General features: G+C 43.7%; 1 protein-coding gene across 4 annotated transcripts in view; it reads right to left on the bottom strand.

Annotated features, from left to right (window-relative positions):
• Positions 1-21,624, bottom strand: part of LOC139535580 (semaphorin-3F-like) — a 94,987-nt gene that overhangs the window by 34,683 nt on the left and 38,680 nt on the right. For all 4 annotated transcript variants that reach the window (XM_071335131.1, XM_071335130.1, XM_071335133.1 and 1 more), the window contains exons 3-4: positions 1,122-1,282; positions 629-691 (exon numbers count right to left, since the gene is read on the bottom strand). In XM_071335131.1, coding sequence (XP_071191232.1) covers positions 629-691; positions 1,122-1,282 — 224 coding nt within the window. The remainder of the gene's footprint in view (positions 1-628; positions 692-1,121; positions 1,283-21,624) is intronic.

Genomic DNA, 21,624 nt, shown 5'->3' with positions numbered 1-21,624 from the left:
GCCAACAGTTGTTGCCTTCTCACCAAGCTGCTTGCCTATTGTCCTGTAGCCCATCCCAGCTTGTGCAGGTCTACAATTTTATCCCTGATGTCCTTACACAGCTCTCTGGTCTTGGCCATTGTGGAGAGGTTGGAGTCTGTTTGATTGAGTGTGTGGACAGGTGTCTTTTATACAGGTAACGAGTTCAAACAGGTGCAGTTAATACAGATAATGAGTGGAGAACAGGAGGGCTTCTTAAAGAAAAACTAACAGGTCTGTGAGAGCCGGAATTCTTACTGGTTGGTAGGTGATCAAATACTTATGTCATGCAATAAAATGAAAATGAATTACTTAAAAATCATACAATGTGATTTTCTGGATTTTTGTTTTAGATTCCATCTCTCACAGTTGAAGTGTACCTATGATAAAAATTACAGACCTCTACATGCTTTGTAAGTAGGAAAACCTGCAAAATCGTCAGTGTATCAAATACTTGTTCTCCCCACTGTATATATATACTTTATAGATAGCTTTATAGCTAAATATAGAAAATACATTACTACATATTACAGGTGGCACAAGTCACCTGATCTGAAACATAAATCCTGAATTAGTTGTGTGGAGATCGAGAGTCAACAGAAATACTTACATTGGTGTCCTTTCCACTTAGAAGACACTCAGTCTTCCTCTGCTGAGAGACAGGCCAGTGGAGCTGAAGGCAGGGGGGGAACAAAGGTCATTTTATAGCAATAACCCAACACATCGCACAACCCGTTCAACATCACTGGACTTTATAGATGTGGGGCTAAACCTGCCACAGGGTACTATTAGCCCCCTTGGAATGGTCATATCCAGATTTTGTTTTTACAATGTTTTACAACCCCTGTCTCCAGAAAATAGTGCAGTCCAATACAAACTGTAGGTGAGCTAATCAAAATGTCAGACACAGGGCAGCGAAATGAGACATATGACCCTCGGGAGCCGTTTTTGAGAGCTGAGGTAAAGGGTTAGCCTCACCACGGATCATAGAGCTCTGGAGATGAGAGAGGAGGGGAGAGGGGGCAGGAGAGGTGAGGGGAGAAGAGGTGAGAGTAGGTAAGGGAAGGTGAATAGATACAGGGTTAGTGACTGTAAGGTCTTACAATGAGCGGCTCCTTGTTGATGTCATGCAGGTCCAGGGACAGGATGTAGTCCTTACTGCCAACGTACATGCGGTCATGGTCCTCGTCCATACGCAGGATACGGTAGTCAGACGTGTTGAGCAGGTAGGCAAAGTGTTGGGCAGTGCCGGTGGACCTCAGCTCTGCAGAGAGGAGAGGGGGAAGAAGAGAGCAAAATATCCATTAGGGAAAGACAGCTGCTGTACACAAACAGATTAACACACACATGCAGGCTCAACTGACACATTCCACCCCTGTCCTGCATACCCATGTGGGGTTATGGGATGGTTTTATATTATCAACACTGTTGAAACCCAATACAGTCGGTCAGTGACAAGTGCTAGAGAGCGTATCATTGTGTTGCCATCTCAATACTGTCTTTCCTCCATATCTCTGTTAAATACCGGCATGGACATCTGCCAAGGGTGCTTTTCTCTGGTCATCTGAAGGTCTGAGTGGGTCTTCTGCGGCTACATTAAGAATGCAGTTGACAGACATTCCTATGTCAAGAGTAACAGGACTCTTCCTATAGACCCTTCCCTGTGAGACTGGAGTGTTTGTTTGATACGTTCTCCACAGTTCAGCAGCCATGTACAGACAGGGCAGTGCTGTTTGAGAGGCCCACTGTCTCTCCGCTGCTCGGGCCCGACACCAAAGACAAACAATCAATGGGACCCTACAGTGTAGGGCTTAGCAGGGTGGCAATCATATACTGCTGCTTGACAAACATTGAGGTTTTACTCAATAAGCTTCTACTGAACTAATTTAGGAGTCCACCAAAAAACAACATCTCCACAATGCCACAACTATCCTTCATGTATGGTAATTTTAGTGGTTAAATTGTGGTCAGGAAAAAACAGTAGATGACAGATAGGAAGGATGTAGATCTAATTCAAGTATTTTACTGTTTAAATACTATATATTAGAACTAAGGTATGCCTGCACATAATCAGAGGGTCAACTTCAAATAAAATGGTCCTGTTGTATCACAGCTTCAAATTGTCCCGTTGTATCACAGCTTCAAATGGTCCTGTTGTATCACAGCTTCAAATGGTTCTGTTGTATCACAGCTTCAAATGGTCCTGTTGTATCACAGCTTCAAATGGTCCTGTTGTATCACAGCTTCAAATGGTCCTGTTGTATCACAGCTTCAAATTGTCCCGTTGTATCACAGCTTCAAATGGTCCTGTTGTATCACAGCTTCAAATGGTCCCGTTGTATCACAGCTTCAAATGGTCCTGTTGTATCACAGCTTCAAATGGTCCCGTTGTATCACAGCTTCAAATGGTCCTGTTGTATCACAGCTTCAAATGGTCCTGTTGTATCACAGCTTCAAATGGTCCTGTTGTATCACAGCTTCAAATGGTCCTGTTGTATCAAAGCTTCAAATGGTCCTGTTGTATCACAGCTTCAAATGGTCCCGTTGTATCACAGCTTCAAATGGTCCTGTTGTATCACAGCTTCAAATGGTCCCGTTGTATCACAGCTTCAAATGGTCCTGTTGTATCACAGCTTCAAATGGTCCTGTTGTATCACAGCTTCAAATGGTCCCGTTGTATCACAGCTTCAAATGGTCCTGTTGTATCACAGCTTCAAATGGTCCCGTTGTATCACAGCTTCAAATGGTCCCGTTGTATCACAGCTTCAAATGGTCCTGTTGTATCACAGCTTCAAATGGTCCTGTTGTATCACAGCTTCAAAGTCAAAACCTGCACAACATAGTTTCAAGTAACAAATCCTTCTGATATTGCAAAAGGGTAAAAATACGTTTATTCAGATCCATGTTTATGCAGGACCTGTTTCTAAACTGGTCACCCTACTCTGGGAATAAAACATGCCTCCATAAAGCCAAAGAAGGTGTGTGTTTATATTCAATCCCCTCTGTTTGAACATGGTGAAAAATACATTCCTATCTGGTTGTCTGACTGTCTCTCAGGAAGTTTTCTGAATACCAAGACAAGACGAAAGCCATCCCCATGTCCCCCATCAAACCACAGGACCTTAAAATAAACTCAATCCACAGACGTTTCTCAACATACTTACCATGGAATCTGATATTACAAGTCTTCCATACCGTATCTAAATTTAACTCTGGGTTACTTCAATAATCAACGATTCATAGCATTAGATTTGCTATATTTGTACAGTTTGATTTAATAAGAGTATCTGCCAAGGGTCTGTTTATAGGTCATCTGTGTGATTGACAGCTGTCGGGGCCCTATGCGTAAGAGCTGCGACATGTGGTCTCACCCCGTGATTATTTGTGTTTGAGAGTTGGGTTGAATGATGAGTCCCCATACTACACCCCTCTGTATATCATTGGCTGTGTGCTACTGGATGGGAAGTTCAACACACATGCACACACACGCTTGCACGTACGTGCACATGTACACACACAGACACGCAGGCAGGCAGGCAGGCAGGCAAGCAGGCAGGCAGGCAGGCGGGCAGGCAGGCAGGCAGGCAGGCAGGCAGGCAGGCAGGCGGGCAGGCAGGCAGGCAGGCAGGCAAGCAGGCAGGCAGGCAGGCAGGCAGACAGACACACTCCAGGGGCCAGTTCAAGCCCTTTCTGAACCAGTTTGTCAGCAACTCCTCAGCGTATGTTTGTTTTCAGAGAGTAGCTGAATGTAACCATCTGTTTGGTGAGGAGGGAGTCAGAGCACTACAGAGCAACAATAGACTCTATAGAGCTCTCCGTATCCAGCTCCAAAACATATGTAATCGAAGCCCATAATCATCTGATAACGGACGGATAATGGAGTCATAATGTACACTAAAGGGTGGTGACAAACCAAACATATGACCCTTTTAAACATCTATGGCTAGCTTGCCATATGTTAATTTTCCCCAAACCAAAAACCTTAAACATCCATAACACTTGAAATAAATACTGTTATGCATTAGATATGCATATTTAGATAATATTGTTATACATTAGATATGCATATTTGGATAATAATAATGTTATACAGTAGATCTGCATATTTAGATACTTGTTATACATTAGATATGCATATTTAGATCATTGTTATACATTAGATATGCATATTTAGGTAATTGTTATACATTAGATATGCATATTTAGATCATTGTTACACATTAGATATGCATATTTAGATAATAATACTGTTATACATTAGATATGCATATTTAGATAATTGTTAGACATTAGATATGCATATTTAGATAATTGTTAGACATTAGATATGCATATTTAGATAATAATACTGTTATACATTAGATATACATATTTAGATAATTGTTATACATTAGATATGCATATTTAGATAATAATACTGTTATACATTAGATATGCATATTTAGATAATTGTTATACATTAGATATGCATATTTAGATAATTGTTATACATTAAATATGCATATTTAGATAATAATACTGTTATACATTAGATATACATATTTAGATAATTGTTATACATTAGATATGTATATTTAGATAATAATACTGTTATACATTAGATATATGTCACGACTCCTACCGAAGGTGGCTCCCCTTCCTGTTCGGGTGGCGCTCGGCGGTCGTCGTCACCGGCCTACTAGCTGCCACTGACTTTTTCCTCCCCCTCCTTATTTGTTTATTGGTTACACCTGTTTGTGGTTAGGGTGATTAGTGGGGCTTTATTACCCAGCAGCCCTGCCTGCTGGGTGTGCGGGATTGTTTTGTGTACGGTTTGTACATGCTTGTGTGTCACGGTTCGTGTACGTTGTCTTTTCTGATTATTTTGTTCCCTTAGTGTGTTGGGGCATTTGGTTGGAGTGGCGTCGTGTTCACCTCTGTGTGATTAAAAGTTACGCTACTCTGAACTCTCTGTCTCCTGTGTCTGACTCCTTCCTCCACTACACCCCGGGCATTACAATATACATATTTAGATAATAACTCCCTCCCTCCCCTTGTCAGTGAAAGAACGTTCTCTAAACAAATACAGAACGTTTACCAGGCTGCGTAGAAAATCATATTCCATCTGTTCCTTAATGCTCCTGTAGCACTGCAATTAGAGCATTACTAAGAGGAAACTATTGTTCCTATACTAGCATTAGAGGCCATTCTCCTGGTGATTTGGCATTGAGCTCATTGTAAACCCAACATGCCACTTAGGTTTCTTGTTGTATCAGTCAGAGAAATGGAACTTTCTGATGTCTCGTTGGGGGTAAATACACAAGAAAAAAAAGAAGAGGAAATCTGAAAGGAAAAGTCTGCCAGCTACTGTACATTATCCCCTGCTCTCCTCTCCCCTCCTCTCCACTCCTATCCCCTGCTCTCCTCCTCTCCCCTGCTCTCCTCTCCCCTGCTCTCCTCTCCCCTCCTCTCCCCTCCTATCCCCTGCTCTCCTCTCCCCTCCTCTCCCCTCCTCTCCCCTCCTATCCCCTCCTATCCCCTGCTCTCCTCTCCCCTCCTCTCCCCTCCTATCCCCTGCTCTCCTCCTCTCCCCTCCTATCCCCTGCTCTCCTCTCCCCTCCTCTCCCCTCCTATCCCCTGCTCTCCCCTCCCCTGCTCTCCTCTCCCCTCCTATCCCCTGCTCACCTCTCCCCTCCTTTCCCCTCCTATCCGCTGCTCTCCTCTCCCCTCCTATCCCCTGTTCTCCTCTCCCCTCCTATCCGCTGCTCTCCTCTCCCCTCCTATCCCCTGCTCTCCTCTCCCCTCCTATCCGCTGCTCTCCTCTCCCCTCCTATCCCCTGCTCTCCTCTCCCCTCCCATCCCCTGCTCTCCTCTCCCCTCCTATCCCCTGCTCTCCTCTCCCCTCCTATCCCCTGCTCTCCTCTCCCCTCCTATCCCCTGCTCTCCTCGCCCCTCCTATCCCCTGCTCTCCTCTACCCTCCTATCCCCTGCTCGACCCTGCTCGACCCTCTGCTCAGACAGACAGAAGCACTGGGGAGTGGCTCATATTAAATGTTGATCCAGGGCTCATAATGGCGGGAGACTGGGCTCAGCTACGCCACACTGCCTCAGAGGTCAGGCCACCTGTGGAAACAAGCCCAGGAGGCCTGGAGAGGGACTGGGCAAACACTGAGACACCATCAGCAAGCTAAGGCACACAACGACAGAGGGGAAAACGTGCATGATCAAGACGGATGGTGATTTTTAACCAGGCTACTACATTTGCTGTCAAACCATTTGACAAGCAGAATGAGAGATTTGGTTGAGTTTGGAGGGAACAGGGTGCCCTCATACCACATTATTATTTTGTTTTGTTTTGCTTACTTCATTCAAAACTACCATCTATAAAGCCAATCTAAGGCCTATTCCAAGAAGTGCTGGTTCTATCTATATTACAGGACAGGTGCATGATCCCCAACAGTAGAGGGAGTGAAGCAGCAGGAATTAGACCTCTGCAGGGCAGGCCAGGGGAGCTTTAGTACAGGAAGATGCTCCAAGCATGAACTCCTCTGAGCTCTGTGAGTCATCCGCATTAGGGCAGGACGCCATTTTCACCACACAGACTTGGAGATGTGGAGACCTGGAGCAACATAAGAGCGTATATATTAGAGGCAGATCAGCTCTTAAAGTAGTCCATTACTGCGTGTGGGGTTTTAGCTCACTCTGGGGGGCCTGTAGGACAGAGGGGGGCTTTGTTTCGGGAGCGGACCAGTTCCCCCTGTTGAATGGCAATGGCTCTATCAGTGGGGAAAGTTAGACTTCCTGTTGCTGGTGAGGGAACCTGATCCGAGTACTCCTGATCCCTCAAACACACACACATACACACACACACAAACACTGAAATGAACGTTACTCCCAGGAGTAATGGTGCACAGAGAGGAAGGTGATCCCACTGTAGCTTGAGCTGAGAATTCTCAGTAAAGTCGTTAGTGGCGGTCCTGTCCTTTCTCTCTAGTCTACTGAGCAGGGACAATCCTCTTCCCGCCGTCTGGATATCTCTAGATGGTGCTGGCTTCCCATTCTATTAGCAGAAAAGGTTATGTTTGTGGATGTAGCTTGGAGTCATGTAAGATGAAGCCCAAAATGCACTGTTTCTGAATAGCCTATTCTCTGGCAGATGCCACAAGTCCCCAACTCCTCAGCCGGCCATCGTACAGCCCAAACTCAAGCTCAAGGTCACACGTAACACATTGACACATGTTCAGAGGGAGCAACAGGTTAAAATGCATATGTGCACTTCACTATGTTGTGAAATGGCCACAGATTCTAATTCCCCATCTCTAGTGGTTCAGGGTAAGTCATAAGGACTTCCTCTGGGATTACACAGAAACGGGCCAGAGAGCCTGCCAATCCATGTTTCTGGTGGCTACAGGAGGGAGGCAGAAATCAAAGGGTGAACTCAGAAGCCCCACAGTTTAACAGGATCAGTCCTCCTGAGAGAATACTTGGCCACTGACAATGAGATCCCATGGCTGCAGGCACGCATGTTACACCATACAGGTAACTGCCAAAATAAAGGAAACACTTGAGTAAATGAGGGATACAAAGTACTGTATATTGAAAGCATGTGCTTCCACACGGATGTGGTTCTTGAGTTAATTAAACAATTATCCTCCCATCATGTTTAGGGTCATGAGTAAAAATGCCCAGTTGCCCATTATTTTGGCTACCATGACTAGAAGAAGAGATCTCAATGACTTTTATAGAGGGGTCTCAACGGAGCATGGGGGGTTTCAAGTGTGTGTGTGTGTGTGTGTGTGTGTGTGTGTGTGTGTGTGTGTGTGTGTGTGTGTGTGTGTGTGTGTGTGTGTGTGTGTGTGTGTGTGTGTGTGTGTGTGTGTGTGTGTGTGTGTGTGTGTGTGTGTGTGTGTGTCTCAGTCACCAGTTCTCACCCGAATTGAACACTTATGGGAGATTCTAGAGCGGAGCCAGAGACAGCATGTTCTACCACCATCAACAAATTATGGAATTTCTCATGGAAGAACGTTATCGCATACATCCAATAGAGTTCCAGACACTTGTAGAATCTATGCAAAGGCGCATTAAAGCTGTCCTGTCCAATGCCCTATTAAGACACTTTATGTTGGTGTTTCCTTTATTTTGACACAACTCCCCACCTTCAATTAATTGCCCATGGGTTTAGATTACTTATTTATTTATTTTTAGCATGAAAATGCTGAGTTCAAGGGCATATATTCTTGAGATCCCCTGGCAAAACTGGACATCTCCATTTCAAGTTTTTGTATTTTTACACAGGTTAAAGCTGTCTTACAGCTCCGTTGGACATTCCTGAAGTCAGTATGCCAATCGGCTCACAGCCCTCAAAGCTCATCACTAAGCTAAGGACCCTGGGACTAAACACCTCGCTCTGCAAGGTGGTAAGGGTGGGTAACAACACATCCGCCACGCTGATCCTCAACACGGGGGCGCGTGCTCAGTCCCCTCCTGTACTCCCTGTTCACTCATGACTGCACGGCCAGGCACGACTCCAACACTAATATTAAGTTTGCAGATGACACAACAGTGGTAGACCTGATCACCGACAATGACGAGACAGCCTATAGGGAGGTCAGAGACCTGACCATGTGGTGCAAGGACAACAACCTCTCCCTCAACGTGATCAAGACAAAGGATATGATTGTGGACTACAGGAAAAGGAGGACCGAGCACGCCCCCATTCTCATCGACGGGGCTGTAATGGAGCAGGTTGGCATCCACATCACCAACAAACTAACATGGTCCAAGCACACCAAGACAGTCGTGAAGAGGGCATGACAAAACGTATTCCTCCTCAGGAGACTGAAAAGATTTGGCATGGGTCCACAGATCCTCAAAAGTTTCTACAGCCGCACCATCGAGAGCATCTTGACGGGTTGCATCACTGCCTGGTATGACAACTGCTCGGCCTCCGACCGCAAGGCACTACAGAGGGTAGCGCGTACGGCCCAGTACATCACTGGGACCAAGTTTCCTGCCATCCAGGACCTCTATACCAGGCGGTGTCAGAGGAAGACCCTAAAAATTGTGAAAGACTCCAGCCACCCAAGTCATAGACTGTTCTCTCTGCTACCGCATGGCAAGCGGTACCGGAGCACCAAGTCTAAGTCCAAGAGTCTTCTAAACAGCTTCCCCTACCCTCTTTTATGCTGCTGCTACTCTCTGTTATTATCTATGCATAGTCACTTTAATAACTCTACCTATATGTACATATTACCTCAATTACCTTGACTATCCGGTGCCCCCACACATTGACTCTGTACCGGTACCCACTGTATATAGCTTCACTATTATTATTTTACTGCTGCTCTTTAATTATTTTATTTTTTTTCTTTCTTTTTTCTTAAAACTGCATTGTTCGATAAGGGCTTGTACGTAAGCATTTCACTGTAAGGTCTACACCTGTTGTATTCGGCGCATGTGGCAAATAAAATTTGATTTGATTTAGATTTGAATTGCATGCTCCCTCAAAACATGAGACATCTGTGGCCGTTGCGTTGTGACAAAACTGCACATTTTAGAATGGCTTTATTGTCCCCAGCACAAGGTGCACCTGTGTAATGATCATGCTGTTTAATCAGCTTCTTGATATGCCACACCTGTCAGGTGGATGGATTATCTTGGCAAAGGAGAAATGCTCACTAACAGGGATGTAATCAAATTTGTGCACAAAATTTGAGAGAAATAAGCTTTTTGTGCGTATAAAAAATGTCGGAGATCTTTTATTTCAGGTCAATAAACATCTGAGCAACACTTTACATTTTGCGTTTATATTTTTGTTCAGTTTATAATGCACAATCCACACAAACAACCAAAAGAAGCAGAAATTGTAGATTTATAATTTAGACTGTATTAATGAATCATGTTTTGTGGTGGGCTTAGAAACCTGAGCACTTCCTCTCATTAAGGACAGATTACCGCATCTACCATGATTTAAGAGTATATTTACTTTCCTGGCAAATCTACAAGACGAATGAGGCGAATGATTGAATAATGGAAAATGTTTGACTGTATGGTTAAACATAACACAGGGGGAAAAAATACTTCTGGCACCCAACTGTGCGGCTCACATTAGCTACATGAACTTGATGTGGGTGTTCCACCCAGCTACATACCGTATTTCTCTGGTTTCGAATTGGGTAAATTAAAAGTGTGGGCCCTGTCAAAGAAAGACAGAACAGGGCATGTTGCTGCATGAAGACTGCCTGTGTTTCTGCAGAGGCCTGGAGGAAGGGGAGGGTGGCAGAGTGGAGGGAAACAGGGTTGGGGGGATGAATAGTTACATGGAATCTGCCAGATTGAGGATAGGGGCAGGGATTGCAAAAATATCTGGTTTTATACCACATGAGCCATCTAGGTTTGGTGGTTTCCTTTTTAAATATGACAGTCTCTCCTTAGTGGAATTGTAGTGAGTTTTAAGGCTAGAATACATGCAGTAACATCAGTCTATCCGGTTAAACCATATTCATTCACTGGGACATATTTATTGAAAAACAAACAATGCGATTTGGATACACTAACACAAGCCTGTACTACTACTACTGGAGTCCTGAGGCAGTTTTCAGCTCCTTGGAGCGCCGCGAGGTGTGTGAGTTCACACACACTGGAGTGGCAGGAGTGATAATTAGGGTGTTTAAGAGGGGGCGGGAGAAGTGGCATGCTCACTCACATGAAAGGAATTGCATGTCAGAAACCGGGGTCTAATATTTTAAAAGCTGTCAATGTAGTGAAGAAAAATGGCAAATTGGTCAACACTACTCCTTTACGCCCACTCCATTTCAACACCAGTGGACGGGATCTCAAACCCTATAGATTTAGGACCTAAGGAAAAAACGAACGCCAAGACGAAGGGCAGAATGAGCTGCCATGTTGGCAGTTCTGTCAGATTTTTACGAGGTGCAGTAATGTGTCAACCAGGCAACGGTGCCACGGGTTTAACAGATTTACCCGTCATCCATTACCTTGTGGAAGTCTAAGTCAGACATTCTCATTAACGTCTGTGTTATTCTTCTCGCCCTGCCATAATTAGGAAGTGTCTGCTGCCTATAGCCCTGTACATATAAGAAAGGCTCATTTGTTCTCAGGCAGAGTAAATGTCAGTGGTTGGTTAGGCCTGCCAGGGGTATGATGGACCTGGGAATGGGCTCGGCACTCAGGCTCTGCTATCTGGAGATCAGAGCTACAACCATTCACTGTGCCATTCTGTCCCTGTCTAGTCCAAACTGTAAGAGAAAAACATGATGTGGCAGCTTAATGCTGCCAAGAAGGTTCTCCTTCACGGTTCTACTGTAAACATGCTTCAACTAGTTTAAGGACAAATATGAGAAAATTCTGCATGCAGCGTTTTGGTTGATTTATCATCTAATGATAGATGTATCTAATCATCATAGCCACTCAAATAATGTGAGAGATTTGTATGTAATCAGAGTTTTCCAGGAAGAGGTAATCAGCTGTTAATGAGCCAGCTTGTGTTTAACTCTGGAAATGCAGTGTGATATTTAGCGGTTGAATTTGCACCTCACTACCAAGTGTCAGGACAAAGCAGTAAAAGTAAATGTGATGAGGCAATTAACTGGTACATCCTCTGAAAAAACCACAGCGATACTCTAAGAGTGTTATCGGAGTATGTGACCTCGTCCTACCAGGGTAAGATGCCACCATGACCAGAACCGTGGGGAATCCAGTTTAGTTTAGTTACAGAGATATGGTCCATCTCCAGATACCTGCATGTCTACGACCGGTTGTTAACTTTCTCACAGTGACTTCCTGTTAGTGCTGAGCGATTAGTGCTTTTTGAGCTTGATTTGGATTCAGTTCGATTTTTTTTTTAAGAAACACGGTTTTCGATTCGTTTCAACAAAAAAAAAATTCAACATTAAAAGCTTTATGAAATAATCACATAAAAATGATTTTAGAGCTTATTAATGGAAATTCCAAAGGCAATAGTGAACATTAAATAGCCAAAACATAGAAAATATTCCATTGTCTCTGTCAGGTCCACATTGGATAGACATCAATAGAAAAATAAGAAATTACTATGAAATCATACAATATTTACATTTAGTTTTTATTTGATTACTTTAATATTTTTTAAGTCGTCATCTCATTCCTGCTCAGGCAGTAGCAGCCAGCCAGCCAAACCATCTAACGTTATCTCTGTGCTCCCCATACTGTACTGTCATTAGTCATCCTATTTAGCTACGCTAGCCTGACTAAGTATGCTGCAGAACTGTCGAACTAAATAATTTTACTAGTTCTTCAAAGTAGATAAGGTATATATATTCACAAACTGTCTATAACCCTCTCGTCGTTGTGTTGTGCACATTCCTCCCTCATGTGGTCTACACAGTCTGTGTATATCTAACCTAATGTATCTAACCTAATGTATCTACAGTGGAAGTCAGAAGTTTACATACACCTTTGCCAAATACATTTAAACTCAGTTTTTCACAATTGACATAGGAAGGCCCAAGCATACTTCCAAAGTTGTGGCAAAATGGTTTAAGGACGTCATAGTCAAGGTATTGGAGTGGCCATTACTCAATCCCATAGACAATTTATGGGCAGAACTGAAAAAGCGTGTGCGTGCAAGGAGGCCTACAAACCTGGGCCGAAATTCACCCAACTTATTGTGGGAAGCTTGTGGAAGGCTACCCGAAACGTTTGACCCAAGTTAAACAATTTAAAGGCAATGGTACCAAATACTAATTGAGTGTATGTAAACTTCTGAACCACTGGAAATGTGATGAAAGAAATAAAAGCTGAAATAAATCATTCTCTCTATTATTATTCTGACATTTCACATTCTTAAAATTAAGTGGTGATCCTAACTGACCTAAAACAGGGAATATTTACTCAGATTAAATGTCAGGAACTGTGAAAACTGAGTTTAAATGTATTTGGCTACGGTGTATGTAAACTTCAAACTTCCACTGTATATACACACACAGTACCCTGCATTTGACCTTTAACCCAGCTAGGTGCTTCTCTGATGTGGAAAGGGAAGCACAGCCGTGAGCTGCCCAGTGACACGAGCCTACCAGATGAGCTAAATCACTTCTATGCTCGCTTCGAGGCAAGCAACACTGAGGCATGCATGAGAGCATCAGCTGTTCCGGACGACTGTGTGATCACGCTCTCCGTAGCCGACGTGAGTAAGACCTTTGAACAGGTCAACATACACAAGGCTGCGGGGCCAGACGGATTATCAGGACGTGTGCTCCGGGCATGTGCTGACCAACTGGCAGGTGTCTTCACTGACATTTTCAACATGTCCCTGATTGAGTCTGTAATACCAACATGTTTCAAGCAGACCACCATAGTCACTGTGCACCAGAACACAAAGGCAACCTGCCTAAATGACTACAGACCCGTAGCACTCACGTCCGTAGCCATAAAGTGCTTTGAAAGGTTGGTAATGGCTCACATCAACACCATTATCCCAGAAACCCTAGACCCACTCCAATTTGAATACCGCCCAAATTGATCCACAGATGATGCAATCTCTATTGCACTCCATACTGCCCTTTCCCACCTGGACAAAAGGAACACTGATGTGAGAATGCTATTTATTGACTACAGCTCAGCGTTCAACACCATAGTACCTTCAAAGCTCATCACTAAGCTAAGGATCCTGGGACTAAACACCTCCCTCTGTAACTAGATCCTGGACTTCCTGACGGGCCACACCCAGGTGGTGAGGGTAGGTAGCAACATATCTGCCACGCTGATCCTCAACACTGGAGCTCCACAGGGGTGCGTGCTCAGTCCCCTCCTGTACTCCCTGTTCACCCACGACTGCAACACTATCATTAAGTTTGCAGACGACAGAACAGTGGTAGGCCTTATCACCGACAATGATGAGACAGCCTATAGGGAGGATGTCAGAGACCTGGCCGGGTGGTGCCAGAATAACAACCTATCCCTCAACGTAACCAAGACTAAGGAGATGATTGTGGACTACAGGAAAAGGAGGACCGAGCACGCCCCCATTCTCATCGACAGGGCTGTAGTGGAGCAGGTTGAGAGCTTCAAGTTTCTTGGTGTCCACATCAACAACAAACTAGAATCACACCAAGACAGTCGTGAAGAGGGCACGACAAAGCCTATTCCCCCTCAGGAAACTAAAAAGATTTGGCATGGGTCCTGAGATCCTCAAAAGGTTCTACAGCAAGGCACTACAGAGGGTAGTGCGTACGGCCCAGTACATCACTGGGGCTAAGCTGCCTGCCATCCAGGACCTCTACACCAGGCGGTGTCAGAGGAAGGCCCTAAAAATTGTCAAAGACCCCAGCCATCCCAGTCATAGACTGTTCTCTCTACTACCGCATGTCTAGTCTAGGACAAAAAGGCTTTTCAACCGTTTTTACCCCCAAGCCATAAGACTCCTGAATGGGTAATCAAATGGCTACCCGGACTATTTGTATTGTGTTCCCCCCCAACACCCCCAACCCCTCTTTTGACGCTGCTGCTACTCTCTGTTCATCATATATGCATAGTCACTTTAACCATATCTACATGTACATACTACCTCAATCAGCCTGACTAACCGGTGTCTGTATGTAGCCTCGCTACTTTTATAGCCTCGCTACTGTATATAGCCTGTCTTTTTACTGTTGTTTAATTTCTTTACTTACCTATTGTTCACCTAACACCTTTTTTGCACTATTGGTTAGAGCCTGTAAGTAAGCATTTCACTGTAAGGTCTACTACACCTGTTGTATTCGGCGCACGTGACAAATAAACTTTGATTTGATTTGATCTCCACTACAGTGGAACAAGATTAAGCCTGACACCACCACTGACATCCCCTCAGTCCCAGTTTGCACACATGAGCGACAGGGGAGCCTCTTCTAATCAGCAGCCCAGAGCCTACAGGGTCTTTGATTTGCCTTTAACAGCTCCTTTCAACACGACTTCTCTTCATGTCAAACATTAACAGGAGTTATTTGGCTTTGAGTTGGCTGCATGCGAGGTGACACATGTAAAAATAATGCCTGTGTGATTGCTGGAGGTTGGTACTGTAGAGAGTATGAGTTAGTGGAGGCTCCTCAGAGGAGGAAGGGAAGGACCATCCTACTCAGTGAATTTCAGAAAACCAATACTTAATATAATCACGTTAACAAATAACTGATTAAAACCCAATGTTTTGTAGTGAAGGTCTACCTTAGCCTCAACAGCACTCTCTGGAAAGCAACATTGTGTAGCCGGAGGACATCTATTTTCCATCCTCCCCTATGTATATTGACTTCAATACAAAACCTTGGAGGCTTATGGTTCTCACCCCCCTTCCAAAGACTTACACAGTAATTATGACAGCGTCCTATCAGAGCTCTTGCAGAATGAACTGACATATTGTCCACCCAATCAAAGGATCAGAGAATGAATATAGTACTGAAAGCATAGCTAGCACTGCAGGGCATAACATGTGGTGAGTAATTGACTCAAAGAGGAAGAAAGACAACAGTTGAACAGTTTTGAACAAATTAATGTATTCAAAAAATAAGAAGAAGCCGCAGAGCGAGAGCGAGAGCGAGAGAGAGAGAGAGAGAGCTAGCTATATGTTGTTGTATATTTTACACATTCACTTACTTAGCTATCTAATGCAGCTAGCTAACTACTCCGAGAATAATGTTAGCTAGCTGGCTAAGCCTATCCAACACTGGAACCAAAGATTTTTTATAACTAACCCAAGATAGACCACAGTCTGTCATTTCCAATGGGAACAAATTAGTCATAGAACATGCAATGAGAGGGGCAGATCCAAGCAAGAGCTAGCGTTCTAGCATGTAGTTGCATATTTCTGTTAGGGAACGCCTACTCTGTGAAGTGAGAGATGCATTAAGTCAATTCGCCATTGCACTCCTTCTAAACAACACTTTTTTTTTACTTTGGCAAAGGGTAAAATCTACAAAACTCAGTTCACTCTGTTCATAACAGATTCTAGTTTTGGGCACAGAAAACTGAATTGAAATCAAATGTTTCATTGATGAGAAAATGTGCAAAATGTCGGCCAAAATTCATCTCACTCCAACTTCTCCCAATGCCTTCCACTGGGCGTCCTCTCATCACAATATTTGGTAGTTGAGTGGAAACGCCAACCGGATGCTTCACTTATACATCCGGTGAAATATCTGGCTTATCATTCTATCTGTGCTGGAACTCTTCCAAGTCACGTTAAGCTTTCGGTTATATTAATGTATTGCCACCGGGGCCTGCCGGTGTAACTGCTAAACTGTTTGATGTACATTGTACTGAGTGATTGTAGCGGGTTTACTAGCGCGTTAGTTCTAGTAGCTATCGTGACTATGGTTTGGCTTGGAAGTTTTTTCGCCTTGTCACAGACAGCCATTGTGTTGTGCACTGAAGTCCACAAGCGAATGGGTAAAGGTGAGAGGAAAGCGTGTAGATGCGAGAAGGAATTATACAACGAGCAAAGTGATGATGCTGTTTGTATGTGGCTGCTATGAAAGTGAACTGTGTGTGCAGGTGATCAGGGGCGTATTCATTCTGCCGATTCTGTTGAAAAATGTTTCTTAACCGGAAGCAAACAGAACGAAGTGGGGATAAACCCACAGATAAAAATCTGAATTTGTCCAATAGAAACTCTAATTTGCTACTTTTTGGACTAATCACTGTCTGTCACTTTGATTACTCCAATTTGTTATAAACTTTATTTCGTAGTAGCCTAAACCTATTAGATGTTACATTTAATGGAATATGAATGACAGTCATCCAATATGATGTTATAGAAATAAGATCATTCTCATAAAACAAAAATGTCCTCCCTACTCTTAAACAGCACCGACCGCCACTGGTATGAGTAGCTGTGCTACTTAAATGAAAAGGAATGATGATAAGAGCATGGGACATGGAAATACAGCAGCTGCTGCTTACTGAGCTAGTGCTTCTAGAAAACCACGGAGGGTTAAAGCATAATGGACAGGGTCAGAGTGGCTGGCAGTGTCAGATCAGACAGCAAATAACGACGATACAAGAGCACGGCTTCATGGTTAGAATGAGGAGATACTGTATGATCAGTCTTCCTTGGTGATGCCTTAGAGGCCAATGGAGTGGGGGTGGTAAACTCACGTTTTTGTCTCTCAGTGGTGTGGTCACGCTTCCCTGCACACTGTATTTTAGTATCTAAGTGTAGAGACAGCCTTGTTGCTGGGGAAGCAAACAAATAGAGACATGACAGCATGCCTGTGTCCTGTGCTGTGTGTGTTACCTTACTGCTGTCTCTTACATGTAGAGCTAGAACCGAAACCTTTGCAATTTCCTTTTATTAGTGGCCTATGTGAATACCAATACTCTACTTCATTTCTAGCTTCTCCTGCAGGAAACATACCTGTATATACAGCAAGAAAGCCATGCTAAAGGGAATCCTCAGACAACTGCACAGGGTACTATATCATCCCACCCCATCTCGCCAGCTGTCCCACAATAATGCACACATACCCAATCATTCACGGCATGCTGTTGATAGTCTCTTGCATAGAGCTCCCTTAATATTAAAAAGGTGTGAACCCGGAACTGCTTAAGAATGTCTCAAAGCATGGTGTGTGAGTGTGTGTGTGTGTCACATGAATGTGCATTACCAGATGAAGATTATTAGTGTATAGCTCTGACCCCACAGAGTTCAGAGGTTGTGCTGTGATGTCCCTCTATGCCTCTGACACATCTCTGTTTACCACCATCGCCACCTCATTATCACCCCCGACCCCCACCCCCGACCCCGGGACTCACCCACCGTATAATTAGGACCCACTCATGGCTGCTCCCTTCCAGCTAAAGGCACCAATTTGTATTCACTGTCAGCTCTGATGGGCTGTCATGCGGAGTGATGGCCCTTCACTGGCGCCTCTGATTCCTGTCGCCTAAGCCCTCTCCTCTCCTCTCCTGCTGCCAGCCAGCCCCACATCAGTGATGGACAGGCTTGGTGAGAGAGGATACAGGCTGGGAAGGTATATGGGGAGAGGCATACTGTATGTTTGTCTCTATCGTCATTCTAAATGTTGCAGCCGCAGACAGCTGTGGCCTACTTCAGTGTCAGGTTAACAACATGGGTGGGAGGAGATGATGGATTTCTAAGGGAGTCGTTCCTCATGAAGAAGACACTCTCCTCTTTTAATGTTTCATCTTGTTCAGAAGGTAGGGGGAGGCAAGAGTGAGAAAGAGTGAGGAGAAGGAGAAGGTGAATGAGAGGGAAGGAGATCCTCCCTGGGTAAAAATGTCTCTCTCTCTCAGTGGTCATGTGCTTTATCTCCTTTTCAACAGTGACAAATCTCAACCCTGCTCCTATCTCACACGTCCCCCCCTCGCCACATATTCCCCATCGGACTGCGAGCCCAGTCAATGTGTCTACACCACAGCCTGCTGTTAATCAGGTCCATTCTGGATCGAGTCCTCCCCCATCTCTTTCTCTGGGGGTTTGAAACCAAAGTTAAGATGATTATTGCAGACACACTCCTGTGTTGTATCTGTGTTGTAGGCACTGAGTGGATTTTAATGCTTGGAGAGATGACATGGCGTGTGTCTCTGGTCGACCGGCTTTGACCTGGTTTCCATCTCACAGTGTTTTGAGTGCTGTTCAGCAGTGCTGAGCATGCTCCAGCATCAGCTCTGAGACCGAGAGGTGAAAGGTCAGCAGTGGTCAGCAGTGGCCGGCCATGCTCCAGTATAATCTGGGATTAGCTCATTGTCAGGGTTACCTCCCCCCGGCCTGAGAGGAATCAGGAAACAGGGATTGTCCTGGGGTAAAGTGGCATTACTGCACAGTGCACAGAATCCAAATGAGCCTGTGTTCACCAGGAGAGGAGGAGAGATGCAGAGACCAAACACACAGAGAAGAATGGGCAGAAAGAGGCTCATCCATGTTTCACTGAGCCCAGGGTCGTGACCCCTGCCATCACTTTGAAACATTAGGTTCCACTCACTGGAAGAGTGAGTGAATTACAATGCCCTGTCTACCCATGAATCACATGCATTAACAGTATGTGTCTAGCCACATTTATTGCAATTTCTGGCTTTCAGCCCCACAAAAAAAGATGATAAATTAAAAAGTTGCCGGCCAAAATGACCGTTGAGAAAAAAAAATAACATTGCAAAATAACGCTTTTTATTCATTGATGGGTATACCAGTCGATGGAAATATATTTGACCATCATACTTATCAGTCTACTGGGCAATTTGCATAATTTAGTGGATTTAAATGGTTCTGTGTGTATTTTCGTTAGTCATCATGTATCTTATTTATCCAACACAACTATCACATGCACACAGTGGTAAAAAAAAGTATCCAATCGTCATACTTGAGTAAAAGTAAAGATACCTTAATAGAAAATGACTCAAGTAAAAGTGAAAGTCACACAGTAAAATACTACATCAGTAAAAGTCTAAAAGTATTTGGTTTTAAATATACTTAAGTATCAAAAGTATTTAAAATTGCTTATATTAAGCAAATTAGACGGCACAAATGTTTTTTTTTTTTTTACGAATAGCCAGGGGCACACTCCAACCCTCTGACATCATTTACAAATGAAGCATTTGTGTTCAGTGAGTCCGGCAGATCAGAGGCAGGAGGGATGACCAGGGATGTTCTCTTGATAAGTGGTTAACTGGACAATTTGCTGCTAAGCATTCAAAATGTAAAGAGTAAAAGTTGTCAAAAATATAAATAGTAAAGTAAAGTACAGATACCCCCCCAAAACTACTTAAGTAGTACTTTCAAGTATTTTTACACCACTGCTTTCCTTTTGATTCAGTGCGCTTTTCTTTCTGCAAGGTCATTTTTTATGGTGTATAGAGGTAAAGCATTTGCTGTATTTTTCAAAATAAAACTGTCAATTGTTCTCATTGGCATTTTTTAAATCAAGCAGAGGATATGGACATATATTTTTGACAACTTTTACTTTTAATCCACTGCATTCCTAAAGAAAATATGTACTTTTTGACTTCCATACATTTTCCCTGACGCCAAAAAGTACTTGTTGCATTTGTAATGTTCAGGCAGAACAGAATTATGGCCCAATTCATGCACCTATCAATATAACACATTGTCATCCATGCTGCATCTGATCTGACAAACTCACTCAACTCAAATACTCAGTTTTAAAAGATGTCTGAGTGTTGGAGTGTGCCCCGTCTGTCCGTAATTGTGGCATCTGGTTTGCTTAATATAAGGAATTTGATGTACAGCATTTACTTAAAATGTTACTCAAGTATGACAATTGAGAATTTTTTCCACCACTGTACTTAAGTACATTTGAAACCAGATACTTTTAGACTTTTACTCAAGTACTATTTTACTTGGTGACTTACAGTATGTCACGCCCTGATCTGTTTCACCTGTCCTTGTGCTTGTCTCCACCCCCTCCAGGTGTCACCCATCTTCCCCACTTATCCCCTGGGTATTTATACCTGTGGTTTCTGTCTGTCTTTGCCAGTTCGTCTTGTTTGTTCAAGTCAACCGGCGTTTTGTCTCAGCTCCTGCTTTTCCCCAGTCTCGCTTTTCTCGTCCTCCTGGTTTTGACCCTTGCCTGTCCTGACTCGGAGCCTGCCTGCCGTCCTGTGCCTTTACGCCTACTCTGGATTACCGACCTTTGCATGACCTGAGCCCGACCCTGGGTCTCTCTGCTGTCCTGTACCTTGGTCCCACTACTCTGGATTACCTGCCTGCCTTGACCTGTCATTTACCTACCCCTGTTGTTACAATAAACATTGTTACTTCAACACAGTCTGCCCTTGGGTCTTACCTGAAACCTGATACAGTATGCTGTCCCTTGAGTCATTTTCTATTAAGGTATCTTTACTTTTACTCAAGTATGACAATTTAGTACTTTTTCCACCACTGAACGAAAGTAAGAAGAGACAGGGGTTTCAACTGAGTAAGAGAATGAGGGTCATGGGGAGACAATATGCAGAGCTTTGGAAGACCGTTGGAAGATAACTGCACATATCTCTCTCTCTAACATTTACACTGTATCCTCAAGTCTGCAGTTGATTTACAACACAGAAGAAACAGGATGGTGACCTAATGTGACCCCATATGATGACCCCTAAATGTACAGTTGAAGTCGGAAGATTACATACACCTTAGCCAAATACATTTAAACTCAGTTTTTCACAATTCCTGAAATGTAATCTGAGTAAAAATTCCCTGTTTTAGGTCAGTTAGGATCACTACTTTATTTTAAGAATGTGAAATGTCAGAATAATAGTAGAGAGAATGATTTATTTCAGCTTGTATATCTTTCATCACATTCCCAGTGGTTCAGAAGTTTACATACACTCAATTAGTATTTGGTAGCATTGCCTTTAAATTGTTTAACTTGGGTCAAACGTTTCGGGTAGCCTTCCACAAGCTTCCCACAATAAGTTGGGTGAATTTTGGCCCATTCCTCCTGACAGAGCTGGTGTAACTGAGTTAGGTTTGTAAGGCCTCCTTGCTCGCACACACATTTTCGATGGGATTGAGGTCAGGGCTTTGTGATGGCCACTCCAATACCTTGACTTTGTTGTCCTTAAGCCATTTTGCCACAACTTTGGAAGTGTGCTTGGGGTCATTGTCCATTTGGAAGACCCATTTGC

Source organism: Salvelinus alpinus, chromosome 12, assembly GCF_045679555.1.
Source record: "Salvelinus alpinus chromosome 12, SLU_Salpinus.1, whole genome shotgun sequence".
In the NCBI taxonomy this organism is placed as follows: Eukaryota; Metazoa; Chordata; class Actinopteri; order Salmoniformes; family Salmonidae; genus Salvelinus; species Salvelinus alpinus.
This window is presented reverse-complemented; position numbering and strand designations above follow the sequence as displayed.